The sequence below is a fragment of the Falco rusticolus genome, chromosome 4 (genome assembly GCF_015220075.1).
Source record: "Falco rusticolus isolate bFalRus1 chromosome 4, bFalRus1.pri, whole genome shotgun sequence".
NCBI lineage: Eukaryota > Metazoa > Chordata > Aves > Falconiformes > Falconidae > Falco > Falco rusticolus.
In genome coordinates this window covers 84,225,581-84,249,127 of record NC_051190.1, presented here as the reverse complement: position 1 = coordinate 84,249,127, position 23,547 = coordinate 84,225,581, and the positions used below count along the sequence as shown (strand labels likewise).

The window sequence follows — 23,547 nt, the reverse complement described above, 5'->3', positions numbered from 1 at the left end:
AGTAAAGCAGTAAGGACACACTGGTGGAAACATTGTAAGAAAAAGCTGAACAAGTTTGTGAATTATCAATATGCAGGGACACGCGCGTGTAGGAACACGCTCAGCCTGGCTTTGCAGCAGCCAGCATTTGCAGTCTGGCCTCTAGCTGAAACGTGATAAAAAATGTGAAGGGCGATCTAATTAAAAAGCTTGAAACACTGTGCTGAGGTCACTCCTGTTTACCTTTCTCTACAAAAGGCATGCGCTCTGTTGCATGCTATATAGTAATAAACAACCCTATAGAAAGGCACAGTGGCAACCAAGATACCTCCTGCTCTAATTCCCAGAGCTATTCTTTCTCCCCTCTGTCTTCAACCTCAAAAAGCTCCTCTTTTCTGCCACCACCAGCCTCACCAGCCTTCTTGGGCAGCTACTGGCAGGGCTCAGCTGTGTTTGTCCCTTGTGCCTCTCAAAGGTCACCAAGGGCACGTGCCCTTGCTGCTACTCTGTGTGCCACCAGTGCAGAAAAGGCAGTCAGAGGCTCAATCTTGGCTCCGTAAGAACTGGCAGAAAAACCCAAAAAAATCACTGGGCATCAAAGGAAAATCCACGTATTTCCCTCCTCTCTCTGATCATGTTTAATATTCACCCATTGCCACCTCACAGTGGGAAAAATTTTGTTCTCAGAGCTGTTACTACTTTAATATCTTGAGTTTTGATAATGGCTGTCATCTGAGACTGAAGGTGTTTTGCAAGCATTACATTATTGACTGGGTTTCAACTTCCTAGTGAAGCAGCAAAACCTTTTATCTCCATTATTTTACATCAAAAACTGGGGAACAGTACGTGAGTAGAGGATCAGTTAAGTCAATCATAGTAAAGTAAACCTTGCCAAGACATGTTGAGTGCTGGCATTGAGCTCCAGCTACAAAACCAGGCATTAAAATCTGGAAAGTTGTTGTAAAAATATAATTTGAAGTAGCCAAGTGAAATTTTGGGATATGGTGTCCCTCTCACCGCAGAGCTGTTGAGGGTTATGGGCTGGTGTGGGATATGCAGATACATATGGTGACTGATTTGACCAATGTTTAGTCTGAACTTTGCTACTAAATCCCGTCTCCATTTAATATGACAATTATTAGAATTGAATTGAACTTAAAACTTTTGATGACAAATTACTAGCAAATAGACTGGAAATTCGTACAGTGGCAGGCAGATAACTAGATATAACCACTAACAGAGATAAAATGCCTCCGTCCACCAAAGGGGCCATAAAGAGACAGGGGGAGCACTGACTGATTTATTGGGGGAGTCAGAAAATGATAAAACAAAACCACAGTTCCTGTCTCTTCTTATCACTTAGAATTTGCAATTATTATGCAAGAGGCATGGTACCTACCCTCAGACCTTCATTCGCTTACTGTTATTCTCTGCCCTGTAGACTGATTTTGTACGCACTGAGCAGGAACTTCCCTTGAGCCAGAGAGAAAACTTTAAGTCAGATTTCTTAACTGCCTTATCTGTTTTACAAACCCCTTACAAAATGCACTATCACTGCTTATCAGGGGGTGGTTTATGTTTAATATTTTCAAGAGATAAAAGGTTATGAACCAGGAACCTACCCCTGACATTAATACAAGGTGACGGAAACAGGGAGTGGGGTTAATTTCAGCTTACTTTTCGGTATAGAAAAGCTGCCTTTTTCCATTCACATCACAACATAATGAACAGTCATAGCAAGGCACTGCAATGAGTAGGACACATGCTTTTCTGATGTTAACTAATTAATCCAAACAAACATCGCTGGCAGAGGGGCTGGTCGAGCGGCACAGCTGCCTAGCTGTGCAGAAGATGAAAGAGTGGCCGTGGTGCACAAGGCCAGTATTTAGAAGCCAGTCATTGCTGGGTACAGCTCAGCTGATCTCGTTTTACCAGGTTGATGTGCACCAGCAGGCAGAACAGTCTTCACATTGCAATGGGTTTTGCTGCATTGTAAGTCAGCCCAGGGGAGGTATGCTTACAGCACTGTAAGCAGAACAGGGTCCATAACATCACAACAAGGTTATGGATGTAAAAGGATGTAAAAGGTGGCAAAAAGACGTAAAAAACTTAGAGGTATAGTCTGTCTATTGTCTCAGTTATTTCCTTTCTAAAAAGAAATTTTAGACACTTTTCTAAATTTTTCTCTGTCATAGGCTACAGCTTTAGCTGACACAGGCATGCTTTTGTCCAGGAACAAGCACAGGGAGGTGGCAAGATCAACATTTTGTTTTTTAAATTTTGGAAACTGGTATAATTTCCCCAAAAAAACCCCAAAACCTCCAGAGCTACCAGTGAAAAAATATTGTTTTCTTCTTACCAAAATGATAATGCTTTCAGGGAATTCATACATAATATTGGTAACTTGCCATTTCATACAAAAAAATTAATTTTCCATACAGTATGGAGTATTTCCAGTCTTAGTGGTAGTGTGTTAATGTTTGTTGAGTAGAAATGTCATGAAAATTATAAATTATTTCTAATAAAATGACCTACCATAGAACTTAACTTTTTGTCCTATAATTTAATATGTATAAGGATTTAGGATTATTGTTTACTTCTTCATAATCAAATCTTTTACATATTCCGATACGTCTATGCTTAAGAAATGGGAGTCTGAAATACACAGTAAAAATGACTTTTCTACCATTTCCTCCAGCACCTGGGAAAACTGTGCCCAGGAAAGTCACACTTGTTTCATGTTTCCTTAGAAGGGATCCACAAAGCTTTCTTTCCCCTCTTTAAAGTAAAGTATCAGTTCCAAGTTGTCCTTCTGACCTATCTTCACTGAACCACATTCCAGCCAAATTTGACATCTGTTGTATAACACTTGAAACATTTTTCCTATCAGTGTGGCATTTCAGCTGGATTTTTTCAAAAGATGCTAACATTTTTTTAATTTCTTTCTTAAATTATCCTAGTGGCTAATTTCCTTGTTATTTCCAATGTCTACGTTGGCAGGACTTTACCTGTAAGAAGGTAAGATTGACTTTAGTGTCAAAATAACTTTAAAATGACAGGGTCTCTAGACAGGAGATTTCTGAAATGCATACCACTTCCTAAAAATCAAATAGCATCAGAGGAAAATTTATTATTTTTACCTCATAGACTTTAGATAATTTCAAAAATCTTCTGTGAGCCACTGAGATCTCCTTTATTCCATTTTATATATATTTCAATTATTCCATTTTTTATATTTTAGTTCAGAAATGCTTCTTCAGAGGCACGCAAGACCCAGTCCTTAAATATTTGCTCTTTGTAGAATGTGTAATGATGAAAGGCCTAAAGAAGAGGAAGACAACTGAAGGCTGTGACAAGGTTTGCACAGGTCTTGCAGCCAAACATTTGTCAGAACTGGGCTTTACTCCAGGGTTACATGAACTCTGAATGCAGCAAGTTCTTTGTTAAAGGGAAAGCAGATTAAAATACAATGAGATCTTTCTAAAATTAATGACCTTAATTAATTTCTTGATTAGACCACTGATTTCTTATGTGAGGAAAATGTGCTAATTCTAGAGTACCTGCCATTTATTAATGCGTTTGCACACTACGTGGAGAAATGCAAGTCAAACTGGAGTAGGTGCAAATTTGCACAAATCTTGTGAAGGAATGCCTGGTCAAGCAAAGGGGGTGAGCATGAAGCTTTGTTTGAAGAAAAAAATTTTAATGTGCAGTGAAAAATTTCTCCAGGATCTGTTTTGCTTTTTGGAGACAGCTGTCCCCCAAAACAATATATTATCTTGTCCTAAACATGGCTAGATTGCAAGTTGACTTTATGTAAAGTTGACTTTATGTCATGCAAAGTTTGGGTGAATGCTTCCTGCTAGTCAGAAACTTTCTCATGCTTCAAGATCCTTTTCCAGGTGGATCTTTAGGCTCCAAAGCAAAATCCCTATGGATGGCTGCGGCTTTGGCTATAACGTGTAGCTGTAGTTATTGGAGGCACTATTGGAGGCATATTAGTGGCAGATCTAAACACAAGTGCTACTTAGAAATATGTGCTACTTAGAACTTCAGTCACCTCCTGGTCCAGCCTACAGGATTGATGGAGGTGGCCTTGATAATGAAACAGAATAGTTTGGCTTTTTAGTTAAGCTTGAAACTCATGTATTTAACTTCAAGTACAGCAGGACTGTATGTCTTTTTCTCTCCCACACAAGTAGTTTGCATAATTTTTGTCCATAAGCTGTTATCAATAATTATCATTAGTGTGTTTATCAGTTTGGGTATAACAACCAAAAATAATAAAATATTCATTTGCCCTTGGGAAAACAAAGCAGAACCATTCATATAAAGCATTAAAACATGGTTTGCTCCATTTACTGTGCACAGTTCCTGTCTCGTGGAACATTTGTTTCTTAGTATTTCATGCCCTAGTCATCAGGTTAATCATGAGACCTCACTGGCACTGAAAAAATCATAGGGCTTTCTAACTTTGTATTTATTATATGTTCAATACCTGAAAGAAGATAGAAAACATGGAAAACAGACTCTACTATGTAAGTCACGTAAAGAGGAGATGGCCAATTCAGAGAACTTGCAGACACACTGCGCACTTTCAGGAAACTAATAAAAAGGAGCCAAAAAAAAGGAGTAAAAGAAAGAAACAGCCCCAAACAAATGAAAACCAATGGCCCAGAAATGTTACAGCAGATAGTGCTTTTCCTGAAAGTTAATCATTTACTGCTGTTGCTTTCACTGAAATGCCGATTTCTTTCTGATGCACCATTCAAATGTTAGATAATGGAACTCCATGACATAAAAGAATGTATTTGGGTTTATCCCAAACTCAGTATCCAGCATTTTTGGAGGTTTGCTCAAGTTGGCTGTCTTCTTAGTTAAGTTTATTTTTCATATCTGCTTATCTCAAAATTGAAGGACCCAGCTAGCATTGCAAGTAGAAAAGCCAAAATGCTGTCAGAAAAAATTATGCTTATAGTATTTCTATATCACAGAGTGCAGTTAAATCTCTAAAGGAAGATTGCTTTGGAAAACTATAGCCTCCATTTGCAACCTGAGGATGTCCAGTTAGAAGTGCTTTTCAGGTTGCACCACAGTTCATGGTACAATTCTGTAATTATATTATTCAGGAAGGATTTTTCTTTATGCTGAAATTAGTTGAATGGGAACAGAAAAACATGGAATATTCTTTAAAAAAAAAAAAAGCATCTTCCTTCATAATTTAAATGATCCAAGCCTATATAGTCACAGTTAGCCTTCTACTTATGTATTCTGAGAGGAAGAGAAAACCAACCCTGCAAAGGCTGGTCCACAGATCACCTTGCTAAAAGCACCTGTCTAGCACCTGTCACTTCAGTCTAGCAATCCTGCCACACAAACAGTTTTTAAATTGCAGCAAAGTAACAAATTCCATGGGATAGTACATTTCAGCCAGATACCAATGCCTCCTACATTACTGGAGAAAAAATTGTTGAACCTACTTGCACCTGCAGAGTGGTGCAGCTGCCAGCAGCAGAGGTATTAAAGGATACTGTGCTCTATGTGATTAATGAAGGAGGCTGAGGTTAATATTGTGGAAAATATTCTGTTAGGTAATGAGCATATATGAACATTTCTTAAGTACTTGGTCATATCTGGATTGATGCTATTGTAAATGATTTTTGGGGCTTTTTTTTTTTTTTTTTTCTTTAACAGGAGGCCACATAATGCAACAAGCATGTAGGAAGCTAACACAAAGAAGAGGTGGGCAATTATAGCTGAAGGGTAGAGGAGAGGGGAAGTGCTGGTGTGCAGAGAGGAAAGCTACGTAGCTTCAAGGGCAGTGGCAGCTGGCTGATGTGGCAGCTGTGTTGAAGCTGGCTTTTGATACGAGTAGTCTTGTCAGGTTCTGCATTTCCCATTGCAGGCAGGGGATGCTTGGGATGCATCAGCTTGGTTTGTGTAGCTTGAGCCGTTCCAAATAGATTTTTGTTACATTTTTGAGAGCACATTAGTTTGACCAAAAAATATTAGAAAATACTATGATCTGATGAATTTCATACCTTATGCAGCTTGAGATAATATTTATTCCATGTTATCTGAGCTGATACAGCACTTAATGACGATACAAAAGTACAGGCTGCTTTGGATTAGTCATTAAAGTATGGGTCTAGTATCAACTGGAAGACCTCTGAGGGATCCCCAGAAGAAAAGGGGGAAAAAGAAGGTTTGCCATAATAGAAGGTTTATCTTTTCATGTTAAGGACTCCAGATGAGTAGATTAAGTATTGTGTAAATGCCATAATTAACCAGTTTTTCACATTGACTGGATTTTGGGCTGTAAAAATTAATCAAGAAATTCACTGAAAAAGTATACAGAACATATGCAGAAATAGCTTAGCTATTGTTGGATGAGTAAAATGGGAAAAAAAAGAGGAAGCTCTAAGAGGGAAAAATTATCCAGCCTACTGTTGGGTAAAGTTTAGAAAGCAAACACATTTTCAGTCAGAATTTCTAGTGCTGTACAAATAAGCCCTTTGTAATAACAAGGAACCATAACTTGAAAATATGAATGGGACTGCATTTGAAAAGGAACAACACAAAATCAAATCAAACTTCTCACCTGTTCTGGTGATTTGTACTTTTTTATTGAACAAGTATCCTTGGCATTTGAAGCCTGGAGTTTTCCCAAAGCCTTCGAGTGCCTCCAAACCACCACAGGACTTGTTCAGTTTGACGAGGCTGGTTAGAAAGCAAACTGTGCAGCTGAGCAGCAACAGGATCAAGCCTTGCGCTGTCTTTCTGAGGTCTGGACCCTTGCTGGGTGGCACTGAGGTCCTGGAGACCCATCCCTGCTCCAGGCTCTTCATCTGCTGATTGAACTTAAAATACAAATACAGAGGCTGGAAGGGAAGGATAGCCTCTAGGGCTCTGCCTTCCTGTACTGCTAGCCTGGGGGTACAGCTGGCAATACCAGTACTGGAGAGGGTGAGTGAGGCGTAGTTCACATGGTCCTTTTACTCGCAAGGATGGCTGGGGAAGTTCTCCCAACCGAGAGTGGATCCAAACTGAAAATAAGCCTTCTCTTCTACGGAAAAATGTGGCTTCCTGCTGGCCAAAACAGTTTGTAAGCTTTTACCAAGTCATACATGTACTTCAGCCCCCCTCCCTAAAAAGGGAAAATCAGACCTGGGATTTCAAAAGTAGGATATTCTGATTTTCTTCAATTCTGGGTGATGGCTTCTTACATTTTTTCCTCTGATTTTTTAGAAATAGGCTTTTCCTTTCCTTTTTCTCCTCAAATATAGCACTCTAACACTTTTTTTTTTCCTGGGGAAACTTCTGTCAAAAAATTTTTTTCAGCTTCTGGGTTGTTTTGATAAGAGAATTTAAGCTTGGTTTGGCCCCCAAACCCGATTATTTCCCCAAACCTGCTACTGTACTTTATTCAAATGGAAAGAAGAACAATTCCATCATTTATTTCTTTTTTCCAATAACTTATCAACAACTTATTCACTAATTGTGGAGAACAAGGCTGGGAGCCCATTCACTGTTGAATTTGCTTATAGTATGGTGAGGAAGAAGAACTCTTAATGGAAAAAGGTGGGTTTTTTTCAAGTGCCCAATGACTAGTGGCTGCTGTGTGGTGAATGTTTGAAAATGCCACCTTATACTTGGGAGCAGACACATTTGTCAACGTTGTCACTGGTACCTGTGATTGCATTTTGGACAGGTACAGCAGACTGTACTGTCCAGTATGAATGGCTGTATTTTTCTTCAGAACTCATAAATTCAATGTCAGTGGGGGAGGAGAGGAGGGCTTCTTGCACAGCAGGTTTTCCAGTCCTACAGAACAAACTACCTTCAGCTCTGGAAATATCTGCAATTAAAAGCAGCAATGATGTGGGAATAAGCTCCACATCTGCTTGCACTCAGCATTTAATCCACCCTGAGGCAGACAGGAACCTACCTACTCACTGCCAGCAAAGCCACATCCCTGCAGCTGACCTCAGACAAGTTCTTGTTCTTGGGTGTCCCCTGTCACAAATTCATTGTTGCCTTGCCCTAACTTCCTTACTTTCTCTCCCTAAAATTAAACACTTCCTTTTCCTACCTTGTGTTAACAGATTTATTTAAGTCATACAGCTCCATGTATTGCATCTGACATGAAAAGTCTGGATGTTGGTTAGGGCATCTTTCTGCCACTTTAATAGAAGTAAAGGAAATACACTAATGCAATCCCATTGTCCTTGGTAAAAGGCAACTGGATTGCTAAGCAGCAGTGTTCGATGTGGTGCCGCCAGTTCCCAGATCCTGCCAGAAAATGCTCAGCAAAAGCCTTTGTTCTAGTCTTTAGAGAGAAATTAAGGCAGCCCATTAAAAATAATAAAAAAGTAAATGAATAACCGATTATGTGACTACAAGTTCCTAAGCCTGTGATTTTATCTCAGAAGAAGCTGGCAATGGTTCTGTGCCCATTTTATTTTACAAAAGGATTTTGGAATTAAAAACTCCATTAGAACTTGCACAGTCAATTTTTGCAGGCAGAAAACTTTCAGCTGAACTTTGTTCAACCTGTTTGTTGCACATGCATTTTGTGCTAGTGACATGACAACAGCTACAAGAGATCATAGGCAAACCGAGCCCATAATGCTACTCTGCCCTTGGGATTTTCTCTCCTGTCCCAATGCTGGCCTGATGGTGATGTCCACCAAACTGACTGTTACCAATTTTAATTTACAGGATCAGGGTGAAATGTCTATTTGGACAGAGGAGCTCCCAACGGTTTGGAAGGGAATTGCAAGAGAGGGAACTACATATCTGTGTAATTGTGGGAGATATCTGCCTCTCATTCAAAACATAAATACTTTTATTTTGCGACACTTTTGATCCATGGTAAAAATTTATTTGCCCAGGAACTCCTACAGTAAGGTGAGCTAAAATTTGCATTAACCTTGCTCCTTTGTGCCTGGTTTCTCTTTTTACTCTGCTGACCTTACCCCAGAAAATCTTCATCGTTTTGCCCTTCATCTTCACATTGTATCATTCATGGTGATGAGTATTCGCAGTGCTGGTACTCCCACTGTTTTGGACTAACTCAAATTAAAGCACTTTGGTGACTTAAAGTGTATCTACAGAAAAAGGCCTGGTTTCCACATTGCTCTGCCCCTGCCCTGACACAGCCTTAGCCCCATGATGTTTCTGTATGCAGTGTGACATGCTCCATGGGGCGCGGGGCCTCTCTTTCCTGCTGGTGATCCACCTTGGACAGCCACCACTTGGCCTCGCACATGGAAGCATGTGCTAGTGCACATCTGCCCCACTGCTGGGTTCTTTCTGGATGACCCCAGAAGACCTGCTTGCACTTTGCTCACCTGAGCCTGGGGACCTTGGGGTGAGTCATCCCTAAATGGGACAAAGGTATTTCCATAAAGATCTCCCATAAAAGCAGTATGAAATTGTATCAAACTCCCTAAGAACAACAGAAAATCAAACCCGTCAAAATAAACAGCAATTCATCAAATCAACCAAAATCAGGCAGAAATGAAGCCTGCGAGCTTTCAACCGGAGAAATTTTTTTAGAAGCCATGAAAGCTACAGCAGTGCTGGGGCTACTTTGATCTGTAAGTTACACCATGTGTGGTTGTTACTAACATTGACTGAGGATCATCTCTCAATGAGAGTTTATGCCTCTTGTAATCATTTGTAATCATTTGCCTTATTGGTAACTCCACCTGTAACCAGACAATGTGTGTTTATGGCTCGTCATGGTTAGGCATGTATAAAAACCAGTCCTTGAACCAACACTTTACACATTAGATGTTGTCAGGGGCAGAGGAATAGTTTTAAGGAAACAACTTACAAAACTCCTTGCTTTGTCATAAGAAGGCCAATGCCAGATGTGGTGGGCAAAAGCCTGTACCTTTTAACACTATCAATATTTTAATAACCCATAGCTTGTCTACTTAATTGTTCCACTTCCTCTTCAAAAGGTTAGTGATGCTGCAGGTGTGGAAGAAGACAATGAGAGAATGGGAAGTTTTGGAGGCAGCTTCATGAAAGGTTAAGGTCAGGTAGCCTCTTACAAATTGGGATTATCCTTCAGGTAGTCTGCTTCTCTTCACAGTTATGTCATATAAATCAGTAATCACAGCAACAGAAATACTTCTAGGAGAACAGGACTGTTAGAAAGAATTTGGAGAGCTGTTGCATCTCTGAGACTCTGCACCAGTACTGAAAGCAGGCAGTAACTGCTGACTGGGTCTTGAGCTTTTGATGCAACATACTACTGAAGACTTTTAAAGTAAAGCCATAATTTCTCTAAAAGTGAACATGAATTCCTAAGACAAGAGAATCTTAGACATGAAAAGTCCACTGGAAAACACAGCAGGAAAATTATATGTGGGACAACAGTACTACAAATGAGGAAAAAGTCTATTTACCGTAACCTTAGATGGTGAGTGAACATGTCACCAAGTAGCTGTAGATCTGGATGTGAACACGAAACAGTGCATCCAAAAGCAAGCTTGTTGCTGAGTTCTGATAGTTTATTCCTGAAGCTGCCTTCCTGTCCGAAGTGTTAGGAGTCAGAGCTGCAATGGGTACGCATGCTCATTACTTCTGAATAAGGAGACAGCACAAAAAGAGGTTTGGCATCCTCCCCTGGGTGGTGACCACTGCAAGAGAAATTAATTACTGAGAGCAATTTGTGTCAGAGTAACTCACAAATACTACTGCCACAGAAGAATTCATAGCCAGAAGAGGACAGAGAATCATCTCTGACGATTGCCTTTGACAAAGTTTCCTCCTTACAAACTTGATATCATGACAATTTCTTTTTACAATAAATGAAAACATCCATTTCATGCTGTGCTAATAAATGTGTCCTAAGAAGAGGTCAGGCTTGGCTGTTGTCTTCTGCTATAGATAAGTCAAAGATGGGACAAACATAACAGTCCTAGAAAGCATGAGCCTGACTCATCACTGTGTTTCTGCTTTTACAGAGCAGACCCTGGAAGATGGCCCAGGCATATCAAAACTGTTAGAGATTAGTTTTAACTTCAACAGGAGTTCGTGCCTGCAGAGCCAAGAACTCCCTGAGAACGGACACGGGCACCCAGGCTTAGGAAGGCAAAAAAGAACAGGAAAGGAGTGGAGGGACTTAATTAGAGAACCGTGAAAACCCAGCACACAAGGAATCTGAACACAGTGGGGTAACAAGATACGCATAACCCAGTGGACTGAAAGCTCACCCATCTTGCTTGCAGGTCCAGCCTAGCTCTAACTTTGCATCAACAGGGTGCATTTATGAGGCAGGGGGCATTTAGCATGCCTTCTGCCCCTTCTGCTTTCTTGTCACCAGGCACACAATTCATCTGCTAATAATGCACAGCCACAAGGGACTGCACCAGCTTGGGGTGGTATGTAAGATTATGAAAACCACTAAGTATCATGAAGAGACCAGCTTTGAGTTTTTTCTGAGTAATAGATACCATGGAGAACTTTCAAAAACCCCAAACTCCTTTATAGGCCTTTCAGGAAATCTCCCCCACCAAGTCTAACACTCAGGAGTTCATGCAAATTGGAAAGCTCCTGTAACAACCTCTGTGAGAGAGACTTGCTCTAGCTAATCATCAAGGCCTTATCTCCTTCCTGCTCAGAGCTGACTCAAAAAGCTGTGCCAATGCTTCTACCAATACGGTGAGAATGGACAAACATCCCTACCAGCACTTCTTTTCATTTGGCTCATTATTAACTGCATGGCCAGGGTATTAGCCATGTTAAAACACTAGTACCGCTTTCTTCTCTTGGTGCTAAATATGATGAGTGCAGTATACTATAGAACCATAAAATACTCATCTAGGCTGTAAGAAAGAGTTAAGCTTTCCCAGACCACAGTAGGTCATCTGTCCAGTAAAAATTCTTCAGTAAAAATTCAATAACATTTCTTCAAAAGGTCTCAAACTGATTTTTTTTCCTCCTTTGATCTGAACCATGGTCGTTGCAGCAAAGCTGATCTCAGCCACAAATCTGTTTCCACACCTGGCTCCAACTTCAGCTGGATTTGATCAACGTGCTCCATGCAGGAGAGGTGGCAGAGGTCTGCCCGGCAGACACACGCTCAGTGGGAGTGAAATAGTGACGACTGTCAGCGCTTTCCTTCTTCAAAGGGCTCCAGAACAGTGAATTCTTCATCTGCCCTGGGAGGCTGGGTCTTGCTCTTGGGGAGGATTTTTCTTCCCCCTCTGCCCCCCTTTATCTATTTCTGAGAATAGATTTGTATATATTATAAATAATACGATACAATGTAATATATACAATACAACATAACATAGCATAACGTAATATAAATAATCTATATATAGTATATTGTATGTAATCTCTCTCGCATATGAAGAACTAGTGATATTTAAAATAAAAGCGGTAGTATGAACGTTCTTTCCAGGTGTGGAGGCATGGTGTGAACAAGCACTGTTTTGTAAATGCGCTGCGTGCATCACGGGCAAAGTATCTCACACAACATTTTCAAAAGCGACCAGTGATTTCGCTGCCTTGTTTTTAAGAAGCCTTGAAAATGCTGGATTCTTGCCAGGAGAAAAGTTGTTTGAAGTCCTTCTTAGATAGGCCCTCTAGAAGTCGACACTCTCTAAATCTATAGCCACCTTCTAAACTTCAGGCCAAGATATAATTTTGTTTAGATCAAAGAGTTTCCTTGTGGGAAAGCCTTCCTGTGTCTCTGTAGCAAAAGGATTATCAGCATGTTAACTAATCTCTCGTATCACAGCATGGCGGAGTACTTCAGGCACTGATGTGCAGTGATTCATGTCCCCAGAAGGCAGGGCAGCACTACACAGAGATTTCCCTGGAAGTTCTTCTTGGCATAGGGGAAATTGCTGCTTGTGTTCAAGAAAATATGTTGGGAAATAATCCTCGAAGAACCACATTGAGATACAGTGAGTCACGCCTATGTTGGGAATGCAGTGGAGAAGGGGGATGGGGAGGACATTCCAGAATGGGGACTGGATTGGCTGCTGTAGCTGGAGTCCGGTGCTTTGCTTGGGATCACAGCATGTGTTTATGCCACTCCTGGAAGGACTCCACAGCTGGACTGTGCAGAGACCAGGAAACTGAAAAACTGCAACTAAAGTCAAGTGAAAATAGATGACGGTCTGTCTGTTAAGAGAGAGGCGGCCAGGCATTCCCCTCCCCTTTGCTGCCAGGGTCATGGAGAGCACAGGGCTCCTGTACGAGAATCAAGCTGTGATGTACGCTGGGACAGTGAGATTTCCCTTCGTGAGCTGCACTCACAGCATGAGGACCCCGCTCTATCTTGATGACGCACTTTTTCTCAAGGTGACGGTCCCTGGGATGTGCAACTTTACCTGCACAAAGCTACGGTTTCAGGGGAATGGAAAGTCTCAAAGCACCGTAGTAGGAACAAGGAGCCAGCATAGTCCATCAGAATCCCTTCCCCTTCTTCAACACCATAGCAACTGCGTAGCGTTATACATGTTTGAGCCTCTTCCCTTGCATTTCCCCTCCACTGAGCACCTTCTGCTTGTTATTTTCTTTCCCATGTGCTGCTTTCGTCCAAATCGGAGGCTTCACGTGGATGCCAGAAATCGATTTGCGCTATGAGGCTTCCCCCCAAAACAGGCTTGTGGTTCGTCAGCAAACCTTTGCAATCAGGAAGCTCCTTCTCCTCAGCGGTGAGTACAGTGGACTTTGGTTTGGAAATGAGAAGACCTTTCCCAAGTTGTGACTCATGGCCATGTTTCCCATTGCACTCAGTACAGACTCGGGCAGCACCAGATCTCACCTTGTCTCCACAGAATTACTTTAGAAATTATGGTGGTGAAATGAGTGAGACTGATCGTATAGGAATGTAATCATACTGCAGGATTATTTTGTCATACTTTTTGCCCCCTCTGACTTTTCCTTTCAGTCACAGAGATATTTCACAAACCGATTTATAAACTCAGTTACGGTTATTATTACAAAAAGTTGTACTGGGAGCACTTCAGCAAAGGTTCTGCCATGGTCTGTGGGCACAGCAGACCAGCTAGGTCAAGAGCTGTTTTTCTTGGCTCACTGTTGTCGATGGTCCGTGACATTTGATGATAGGATGTGTAGTAACCTGTAACTTAATCTTATTCATCCAGAAGGGTATATGGCACATCTTTCTTCTCTTTTGAGCCTTCAGCCCGAGTAGGATATTAGAAAAAAAGTGTGACTAGAATAAATGTTTATAATGTATTAATGGGATGCAGCAATAGAATGAACATTGTAAATTACAGTAATTACAGACTTTCTGAATAAGAAACAAGAAATACCAAATGGTCATGTGGAAGGAGAAGAAATGAGTTAACCTAGCTAGCCACTGGATGGCACAATTGCTCTATTTAACTATTGCAAAACTGGGTTGTTTTTTTCTTCAGATGCAAGGGAATAAACAAATCAAGCCAGGTGCAAGGTAGTTATTTACAGTCTAATAAACCAAACTAGAAAACCAAAGTCATACACCAAGTAGGAAGTAGAGTTTGTCATTGCACTATTTATGATTTCCTGCAAACACTACTGCTTTAACAGATCAATCAACCAAAACAACTATTTGAGCAACTGAAATAACACTGAACTTTGTTTTCCCTCCTGCTTATGCAGCTCCAATGTCTTGAGATTCATGAAAAAAAAAAGAAAAAAGAAGAAAAAAAAAATGGCTGAACATGTAGAAGTATAAAGGACTAAGAAAATGAAATTAAGCTTCTTGACCAAATACTTATTTTTTTAAAAAAATAAGTTACAATTAATAGGTCTAAACATTGAAATTATGAAAGTGTCCCTGATTTCCCAGTTGAGTTTTTTGAAACAACATTGCCTATTTTGTTTCAAGGCCTCTGTTTCATGGTGTTCAGTGTACTGTAATTACTTGATTTATTTTTTTTTGCTGACATTCTTTGGATCCACACCTTTTTTTCCTCCTTGCGGAAAAGCGGGTAAGATTTCTGTAAGTCATAACATGTAAAGCTATGATGTTTACCTCCAGTGAGATATGTTGGTAGTTATATAAGCAGTATTTCGAAAAATGCAGACATATAAGGATGATAGTCAACCTTGGTAGTACAATAATAATACACAGCAAGAGCAGCAGCATCCTTTTGATGGGCTTTACTGGCAGCCTGTTGCTCATATGGGACCCCTCCTCCCCAACTCCATTTTCAGCTGTGATTTTGACTGTTTTCATGGGGAGATACAAACCTAGTGACAACTGCAAAGTGGGTGGGCACCACTGTTTGCTCAGATCAACCACACAGAAAAGCTTAAGGACTGCTGATTTAACTTTTATTGTGGTTTTCTGAAAAATAACAATTAAAAAAAAACAGGAGAAAGAGAGATTTGCACGATCACATAGTTTTTCAGTTGGCCATTTGCCTTTAATAACTTCTGAAAGATGACAGCAGCCTACAGTTCTTAAATATAGAATTTTCTCCCAGTTTGGGATGGAATAAAATGGTACCTGGGGACAGAAGACATGGAAACAGCAGTGTCCCCTTACTGTTTCCGCAAGCTGGCTGTGGCTGGCCTGTCAGCACACCAGCCTGATGATCAGCGCATGCATTGCTTCAGCCTCTGGTCTGCCACCCAAAAAAACCAGGGACACAAGAGAGGCTGCTGGGGTTAACATGGAAAGATGAGGAGACTTCTGGTGGATGGAGAGCAACCAGACTTCATCGGATCCATTACTCATTTTTTTTGACTTATTTTAAAGTCTGAAAGGTACAATCAGTTGCCTAGTTTCAGATGCACATCAAAATACAAGGAGATAAATAACAGTCCCTATGAAGGCTGTAGAAGCACAATGCCGTGATGGAAAGGCTGAGAGTAGCTCCAAGGGTTTGCATGTGGAAACGGTGGCACGTGGCCAGTTCCAAATCCCAGAGATACTGCTCTTAGAGCAAAATAAATTCTTTAATAGGCATAATTCAAAACCAGAAGAATAAACAGTATTTGTATGAATAGCTGACCGGTTCATGTGTGGAGGAGGGATCCCCTTGACAGGGAAAAGAAGTAGTACCCGAGACCTAAAACCACTGGATGAAACTGAAAAAAATCCTGTACTTAATATTACCAAAGACTCCTACACAAACCCAAGGCATGAGCATAAAAGAAGAGCTCACTTTTCTGTAAGGAGAAGAAAAGTCCTAGCACACCATCAGTCTCTAGCGCACAAGTCGGCTCTCCTATAGAAGGCATATGAGTTAGGAATCCTCATTCTTTCTCCTCAGAACATTTAAAATACAGAAAAAGAGGCAAAGAGGAGTATGATACACTAATAGAGAGGACAGCGGCTGGCTCATGTGTATGCTGCTGAGCAGAGGGGCCGTGATGATGGGGCACTGGTTGAAGTGCCCAGATCCTGAGCTGGGGCTGGGATTCCCCCATGGGGCTCCTCCTGAGCTGGCCCGAGCTGGCCCTGGCCCCTGGCACTGCTATGATGCTCTCATCCTCCTCCTGGTTTATAAACCAGCTGCTACAGAAAGTGGGGAGGAAAGCATGATAGGTCAGAGAGGTCCAACTGGGGTTTTTTTTGGCTGGGTGGGTCCTATGCAGCACTCTACCCTCCTGCCCTCCCACTGCTCCACATGCATCTGTGCCTGTCTGCATGGCCTTCCCCAAATGATGGAGAGTGGGTTCCTACCTGTCACCCCAGGGTTACTACCGAATGCCCCCAAACCAATGCTCCTATTGTCCATACCATCCCAAATGGATCATCCTGACTTCAGAGGACACCTGGGGTGGGGACTGCCTTTTTGTTTGGGGCTTATGCTGCCCACGGCACAACGGGTGATAAACCAGGATCTGGGCTGGCCTTGTGGTACAACTAGTAACCCCAGTTTGAACGGAGTTAAAGGTACACTCAGAGTTATTTGGATCTACTGAAACTGCAGGCAAAATGAGCAGGTTTTTGGTGTCCCTGAATTTAAAGCTTTGAGCATAATAGCCTTCCATTCTAGACTATCAGTGCTTATTTCTCATAAAGAATTTAAAGCAATTGTCAGGAGGATAGAGCCCATAAAATAAATATACTGTAGAGCCCTAATGTATTCTCAGAGCTTTACTGATGCCGCAACCCACAAACAGCAACAGATCCCTTTGTGTAAATCAAAGCATATATTTGGTTACAACCATCTGTTTACAGTGCATAGCTCTGAGCCCCGATTCATTATGGCGTAACTCCAGTTTTGTAAATGGCACTTAGATTAACACTGAATGATGCTTGGATGGACCTGGCTTTTTAATGTTTAATAGTTTGTTTTTCCTTAACTATCAGAGTTATTACCTGTTTCAAAAGTAACAGTTGAGTGCAACGTTCATGTCCATGAGTCCACTAGAAGAAAGGCACTGCAGGTCTCCTACCACTGCCTAAGTAAAGGACTGTGACTATGGACTAAGAGTTGGAACATGTTATAAAACCAAAGTATTGGGCAATGTATTCAGGATAGTTAATATTTTTCATGGTGTGCTAATTTGTCATGTGAATACTTAAATGTGTGATAGCTTTGTGGGATGTAAATATGGCATCTATAGGAAGTTAACGAGCGCATCTGTACTGGCAAGCTGGTGTCTTTCATGTTTTGCTTCAAAGCCATGTTCTCCTGGTCACCCAAAAGGCTCATGTCCATCTGAAACAAGCCAAGTGGCTTCCCAGTAGAGACAACTTTACTCATGACACACTGCTGTCACCTTCCCTGCAATGCCAAAATGACAGGTCTGTGCTACACAGTTTACAAGTGAACATCCTGGCTGGAGGCACAAAGGGCTCTTCTGACACCAGTGACAAAACAGTGCAAAGGAAGCCAGTATAAGCTGTCCTTAGGTGGCTACCTTCCTGGGTTGCAACATTGAGTTTCTTGTCCACCTGATGAAAGCGTAGTGTTATTGACCTGAGAGACCTGCTATTGACTTAAGTCTTGTGAGATTTCGCCCTTCCGTTTTACTATCCTGTTGCAAAGTGAACAACGCAGACATTAGAACCTGCACTTTGCCAATATGGAGAACACTGGACTCAGGAGTGGTTTGTGCCTGTTGTTTCCAGGTTAGTACACAACCTATTGCAGGATTAAGTTGTAAGAAAAAAAAAAGTTAAAAGTGTTCTTTTTCTTTTTTCCCTTTATTTTAAGAAATACCATCCCACCTCCTGTTATCTTCTGGGATCTTAAATTTCCTTATATTCATTAAAGAAAGGAAATATCATGGACTGCAACCACATGATTTGCCATCATCATGACCTGCTGATAAAGATGTGGGTCACTGGTCACCTCTCTAAGTCTCCTCCTTGCAGACCCTGCCCAGGGAATTATACATTGACCCATTAGACAGGAGTAGTTACAGAGAGGCTGAGTTTTGTAAGATGTAGCTGTTGCACTCATGCTTGAAAATGTGGAAAAACATAAGCCAGTAAGTTGATGACATGTGTTTCTATAAATATACAGCAAATAAAGTAACTGAAAGCAGGTCTGGTTTATGTTAACTTTAAACATTGCAAAGTTAATTGCAACTCTATTTTCCATTAGTTCCAATTCCTACAGGTATGTACTGTATTCTAGCTTGAATTTTAAGGAAGGTTGAATGAATGTGCATTAATTTAGAATTTATTTTAAAAAATGTTTTATTGGAGCTGTCCTTTACAAATCAAGTTAATAATGCTATTTTTGAAAAATAGTCAGTTTGTGTCTTAATCTAGTACTTCTACCTTTCTCTTTGTTTTTTTTTTTTTTTTTTAATAATTAAAAAGCAATCTCAAAGCATCAGAGAAGGCACAGATGAAAAAGTTAAGTTAAACTCAATACTATTCTTTAGCCTCATTCTTGACATTTTTATTACATAAGATGGGAAATTAGTACCAGATTGAGAGATCTTAAATATATTTTTTTTCTTTGAAGTATCAACATTACTGCAGTTTCACTTTAGACTATCAATCAGTCCATTTTTTGACAGGAAAAGAAAATCATTAATAAGAATATACATATATCTAGTGTATCTTCCTTCTCTCTGCCCCCCCCGCCCCCCCGCTTTCACTGTTGTAGTGTCAGAGTGCCTTCCTAAAGTTATGAGCAGCATTACATTTTGCTTTGTTTATATAATCTCTCTGTTATATTCCTCTGTTTAATGTTTAAAATAGCTTGGAGATTGTAATTTGATTCTGAAATACGGTAAAATATTTGACAGTGGATTAAGCTTTCTTGTAATCATACTTTTCCCTGCCAAAATATTTTTTTCTAAACTATCAGACAGCAGTTAAGGGCTTAAGTCTCTCCCTCTGTTATGCCCATCCCTGCAGTTGTTTTCACCTCAAGAATTTATGAGAAGAGCTTCCCCTTTAGGATCCCAATTTAATAAAAAAAAAAATCTTACTCTTGCATCTCAATAGCTTAGGCAATGCTATAGATGCCCAGAGGGAGAAAACAAATAAACAGACCAAAAAAAAGAAGAAACATTTCTGTATGACCTTGAGCAACATGCATACCCATTTTATGGTTTCTGTTGTATCAGTTCAAGGTTTTTATATGGAAAACTCAGCTGTTTTTTCCTTGACTGTTCGGTGCATGTTAGTAATGACTTGTGGCCATGCAACTCTAGGCTACATACAGTCTCCTGATATCTTAATAGGGTCCCGCCTGCTTGGTGCCTCAGTAAGAAAGGAAAGGGTTTGGGAGGAGGTGGCCCTGGAGTCCCCATCCCTGGCAGAGCAGTGTGACAGTGCTGAGCAGACATGAACCAAGGACGTGCACCACCACTGAGGTGCCCTGCTCTTTGCTCAGCTGATGGGCTGTTAAAGCTGGTGTGTCAATGACATTTCATCTTGTGGTCTTACAATTTCTCTAGTTAATTTTTTGCAGCAATTCAGCCAGGAGAGCCTTTCTTTCAGCACCCCCTCCTCAAGTGCAGCAGTGTTAGGCTGTTCGGTGGCTGTGGTGTTTCAAGATGAGCATGGCTGGGCTCAGCCCATGGAGACAGTCACGTCTTGGGACAAGCCTGATGCAAGCTTTGCTGTCCTCATTCCACTGAAGACTGACTATGGCTTAACAGTAAGTTACTATGAGTAAATTTTACCTTAGAGATTGTAAATACACTTCAGGATCTTCTGGGATGAAAATGTTGCAGTTGCAAACAAGATGCTGCTGTAATATAAAAGCATTCCATGCCACACTCCATTCAAAGCCGAGGCACTTGCTTGTTGGTCATGAGTAAAGTGATGCTAGGAGGGATGCAGTGTCTCTCCCCAGCACTGCCCAGTGTGCCTTGTGAAGGGTCACCTGAGTAAAGCGTGGTGCAGTGGGTTTGTGTGGCAAGGTTTGGGGGGGGGGGGGGGGGCTACAGGGGTGGCTTCTGTGAGAAGATGCCAGAAGCTTCCCCCATGTCCCATGGAGGACATGCCAGCTGGATCCAAGATGGACCCACCACTGGCCAAGGCTGAGCCCATCAGCGATGGTGGTAGTGCCTCTGGGATAACATTAAAAAGGTGGGGAATAATAAAAAAAGTCTGCAGCAGAGGAACAGAAGAGTGAGACTACATGAGAGCAACAACTCTGCAGACACTAGAGTCAGTGCAGAAGGAGGGGGCAGAGGTGCTCCAGGCGCCAGAGCAGATTCCCCTGCAGCCCCTGGTGAAGCCCACGGAGAGGCAGGCTGTGCCCCTCAGCCCATGGAGGTTAACAGTGGGGCAGATCTACACCTGCAGCCCATGGAGGTTAACAATGGAGCAGATCTACACCTGCAGGCCACGGAGGACCCCCACCAGAGCAGGTGGATGCACCCAAAGGAGACTGTGACCCCCTGGGAAGCCGTGCTGTAACGGGGTCCTGGCAGGACCCATAGCCCCATGGAGAGAAGAACCCAGGCTGGAGCAGGTTTGCTGGCAGGGCTTGTGACCCCGTGGGGGATCCACGCTGGAACTGCCTGTTCCTGAAGGACTGCACCCCGTGGAAGGGACCCACACTGGAGCAGTTTGTGAAGAATTGCAGCCCGTGGGAAGGACTCACATTGGAGAAAGTCATGGAGAGCTGTCTCCCGTGGGAGGGACCCCATGGTGGAGCAGGGGAAGAGCGTGAGGAGGAAGGAGCGGCAGAGTCAGCATGTGAAGAACTGACCACAACTGCCATTCCCTGTCCCCCTTTGCCACTCAGGGGGAAGACGTAAAGAAATTGGGAGTGAGACTGAGCCTGGGAAGAAGGGAGGGGTGGGTGGAAGGTGGTTTTTTTAACAATTTGAATGTTAATAAATTAATTCCCTCAAGTCAAGTCTGTTTTGCCCATGACAGTAACTGTGGAGTGATCTCCCTGTTCTTACCTCGACCCAAGAGCCTTTCCTTGTATTTCCCCTCGCCTGTCTGGTTGAGGAGGGCAGTGACAGGGCAGCTTTGGTGGGCAGTCAGCCAGCGCCAAACCACCACACATGGGCATGTGCGTGTGTAATCTCATTCCCTCCTCTCCCTGCCCTCTGCCCCTGCCTCCAGAGGCAAATCAGACGTGATTTCACACCAACCACAAGCACCATAGCAGACAGACAAGACCAGAACAGCTGTAAGGTTCAATTTTCAAGTTTTTATAGTCATGTGAATAATTCTGCATAATCACTTATGTGTGTCTAGAAAAAGGGCACAGATGCCAGCTATGTCTATTTTATAATATTTTATCTTCTTGCTCTATGGATGCAGTCTGTACCTGCCCTTGGATGCTGCAGTCAGAACAGATCTCACGTACAGGCGAGGCTTTTCTTGGGAAAGCCACAGGAGCTATCCCGTCTGTGGAGCTGGTGCCGGTGAGATGAGGCCTAAGCACATTTTGTCCTGTATTGTTATTTTCTCATGCCTTGTGGCAGTCTCCACTTCTGGCCAATGTTGATGCTGTATAGAAAATTTTCTGCACCGGTACTCCATGCTTTGCCAACATAGGGTGGACATCAGCCTGTGGTGGCGTCTCTCATGCGTGTGTAATATCCCCTTCAACTTCCCTATTAACTGACAGTACCCTTCACAGTATTTCTAAATTGCAGTTGAACCAAGTTACGCTTTGCAACTCCATGGACATGGATGATGCTACCCTGGTGTAATGGACAAACTTCAACTTAATGTGGGAAAGGGAAGATTGTGAGAAGGGATGTTTTCCATAGGAAATGGGGAAATGGACTATATGAGGAGCATTTGGCACTTCTCTGATATATCATACATATTCCACAAGTTTTTCAAACCCAACTCGTGAGTGGGAAGAGAGCATGAATTACAGAGCAATTGCATAATATTTGGTCTAATATTGCTGCATGACACTTTTAGCCTGAAGCAATCTTGTGAATTTGTATTTCAGATTACCCATGCTCTTTCTCAAGAAATCTAATTAAACTTCAAAGATGTTCCCACTAAATTGAACTCTATAACTGCAGCAACAGGAATGACATCAGAACCTTTGGAAAGGAAAAAGACGAATACTGCAAGGAAAAAAAAAATAGGAAAAAAGCTTTTAGGAGGCTATTGACTATGGGCCAAACTATGCCCTCAGCTATGTATATGCTATTCCCATTGAAGCTAAGGGGATTTTTACATGCCTTAGCGCAGAATACAGTCCCTAGCTTTAGATAGCAAAACTCATCCATGGCCAGATGAGAAATACACATACAAAAATCAACATATGCTATAAATTTCACTGTATTTGGCTTCCTTATATAGCTATTTCTTTAATGAATATCTGTCTGCTTTGTAAAGGAGTTTCAAAATCACAGCTTTTCCTTCTCAGCAGACTCTTAGTAAACCATTGCTAGCAGAAGGCCTACCACTTGCATACAGTAAGCCTTTTGAAGTACATGTAGGTAATGGAAGGGAAGAACAACAACATCTTGGGAGTTAAGCAGGCTCCACATTTATCATGGATTCGCAGACCTATTCAGGTTGGAAGGAACCTTGCAAGGTCACTATTCCAACCTCCTGCTCAAAGGAGAGTGAACACTGCATTAAACAGGTTTGCTGAGGACATTGTCCAGCTGGGTTTTGTAAACTCTGAAGGACAGAGACCCCACAGCTGCTTTGAGCAACTTCTTCCAATGCTTAATTTCCTCAGAATGAGCACTTTTCCTATCCACAGCTGCTTTGAGCAACTTCTTCCGATGCTTAATTTCCTCAGAATGAGCACTTTTCCTATATATTCAGTCTCAGTCTCCTGTCTCAACTTATGTCCATTATCCCACCGTGGACTTTGGTGAAGAGGCTGGCTCCATCTTCTTGATAAACTCCCCATAGGCCTGGCAGGCTGCTCTTTGGTCTCCTGAAGCCACCTCTTCTCAAGGCTGAACAGTCCTAGCTCCCTCGGCCTCTTCTCACTGGGCAAATGCTGCAGCCCCAACCACCTCAGTGGCCTTCCAATGAACTTGCTAAAGGTTCTCAATGTCCTTCTTGAACTGAGGCCGTAAAAGTGGATGCAGTATCTAGATGTGGTCTAATGAGTGCTAAGCAGAGAGGGAGAATCGCTTCCATCATTTCACTTGCTACACTCCTGTTAATACAGCCGAGGATGCTGTTGGCTTGCTTTGGTGCCAGGGCTC

The 23,547-nt window shown here is 41.9% G+C and overlaps 2 protein-coding genes across 2 annotated transcripts in view; both read right to left on the bottom strand.

Annotated features, from left to right (window-relative positions):
• ABCB5 (ATP binding cassette subfamily B member 5) overlaps positions 1–10,507 on the bottom strand; it is a 68,174-nt gene extending 57,667 nt beyond the window's left edge. The window contains exon 1 of the mRNA XM_037382503.1: positions 10,401–10,507. The gene's annotated coding sequence lies outside the window, so the exon portion shown is untranslated. The remainder of the gene's footprint in view (positions 1–10,400) is intronic.
• A 14-nt stretch (positions 10,508–10,521) lies between these two features.
• Positions 10,522–23,547, bottom strand: part of ITGB8 (integrin subunit beta 8) — a 68,889-nt gene continuing 55,863 nt past the window's right edge. Inside the window, exon 15 of the mRNA XM_037382508.1 lies at positions 10,522–10,634. Within this exon, the coding sequence (XP_037238405.1) occupies positions 10,545–10,634 (90 nt within the window). The 3' untranslated portion in view covers positions 10,522–10,544. The remainder of the gene's footprint in view (positions 10,635–23,547) is intronic.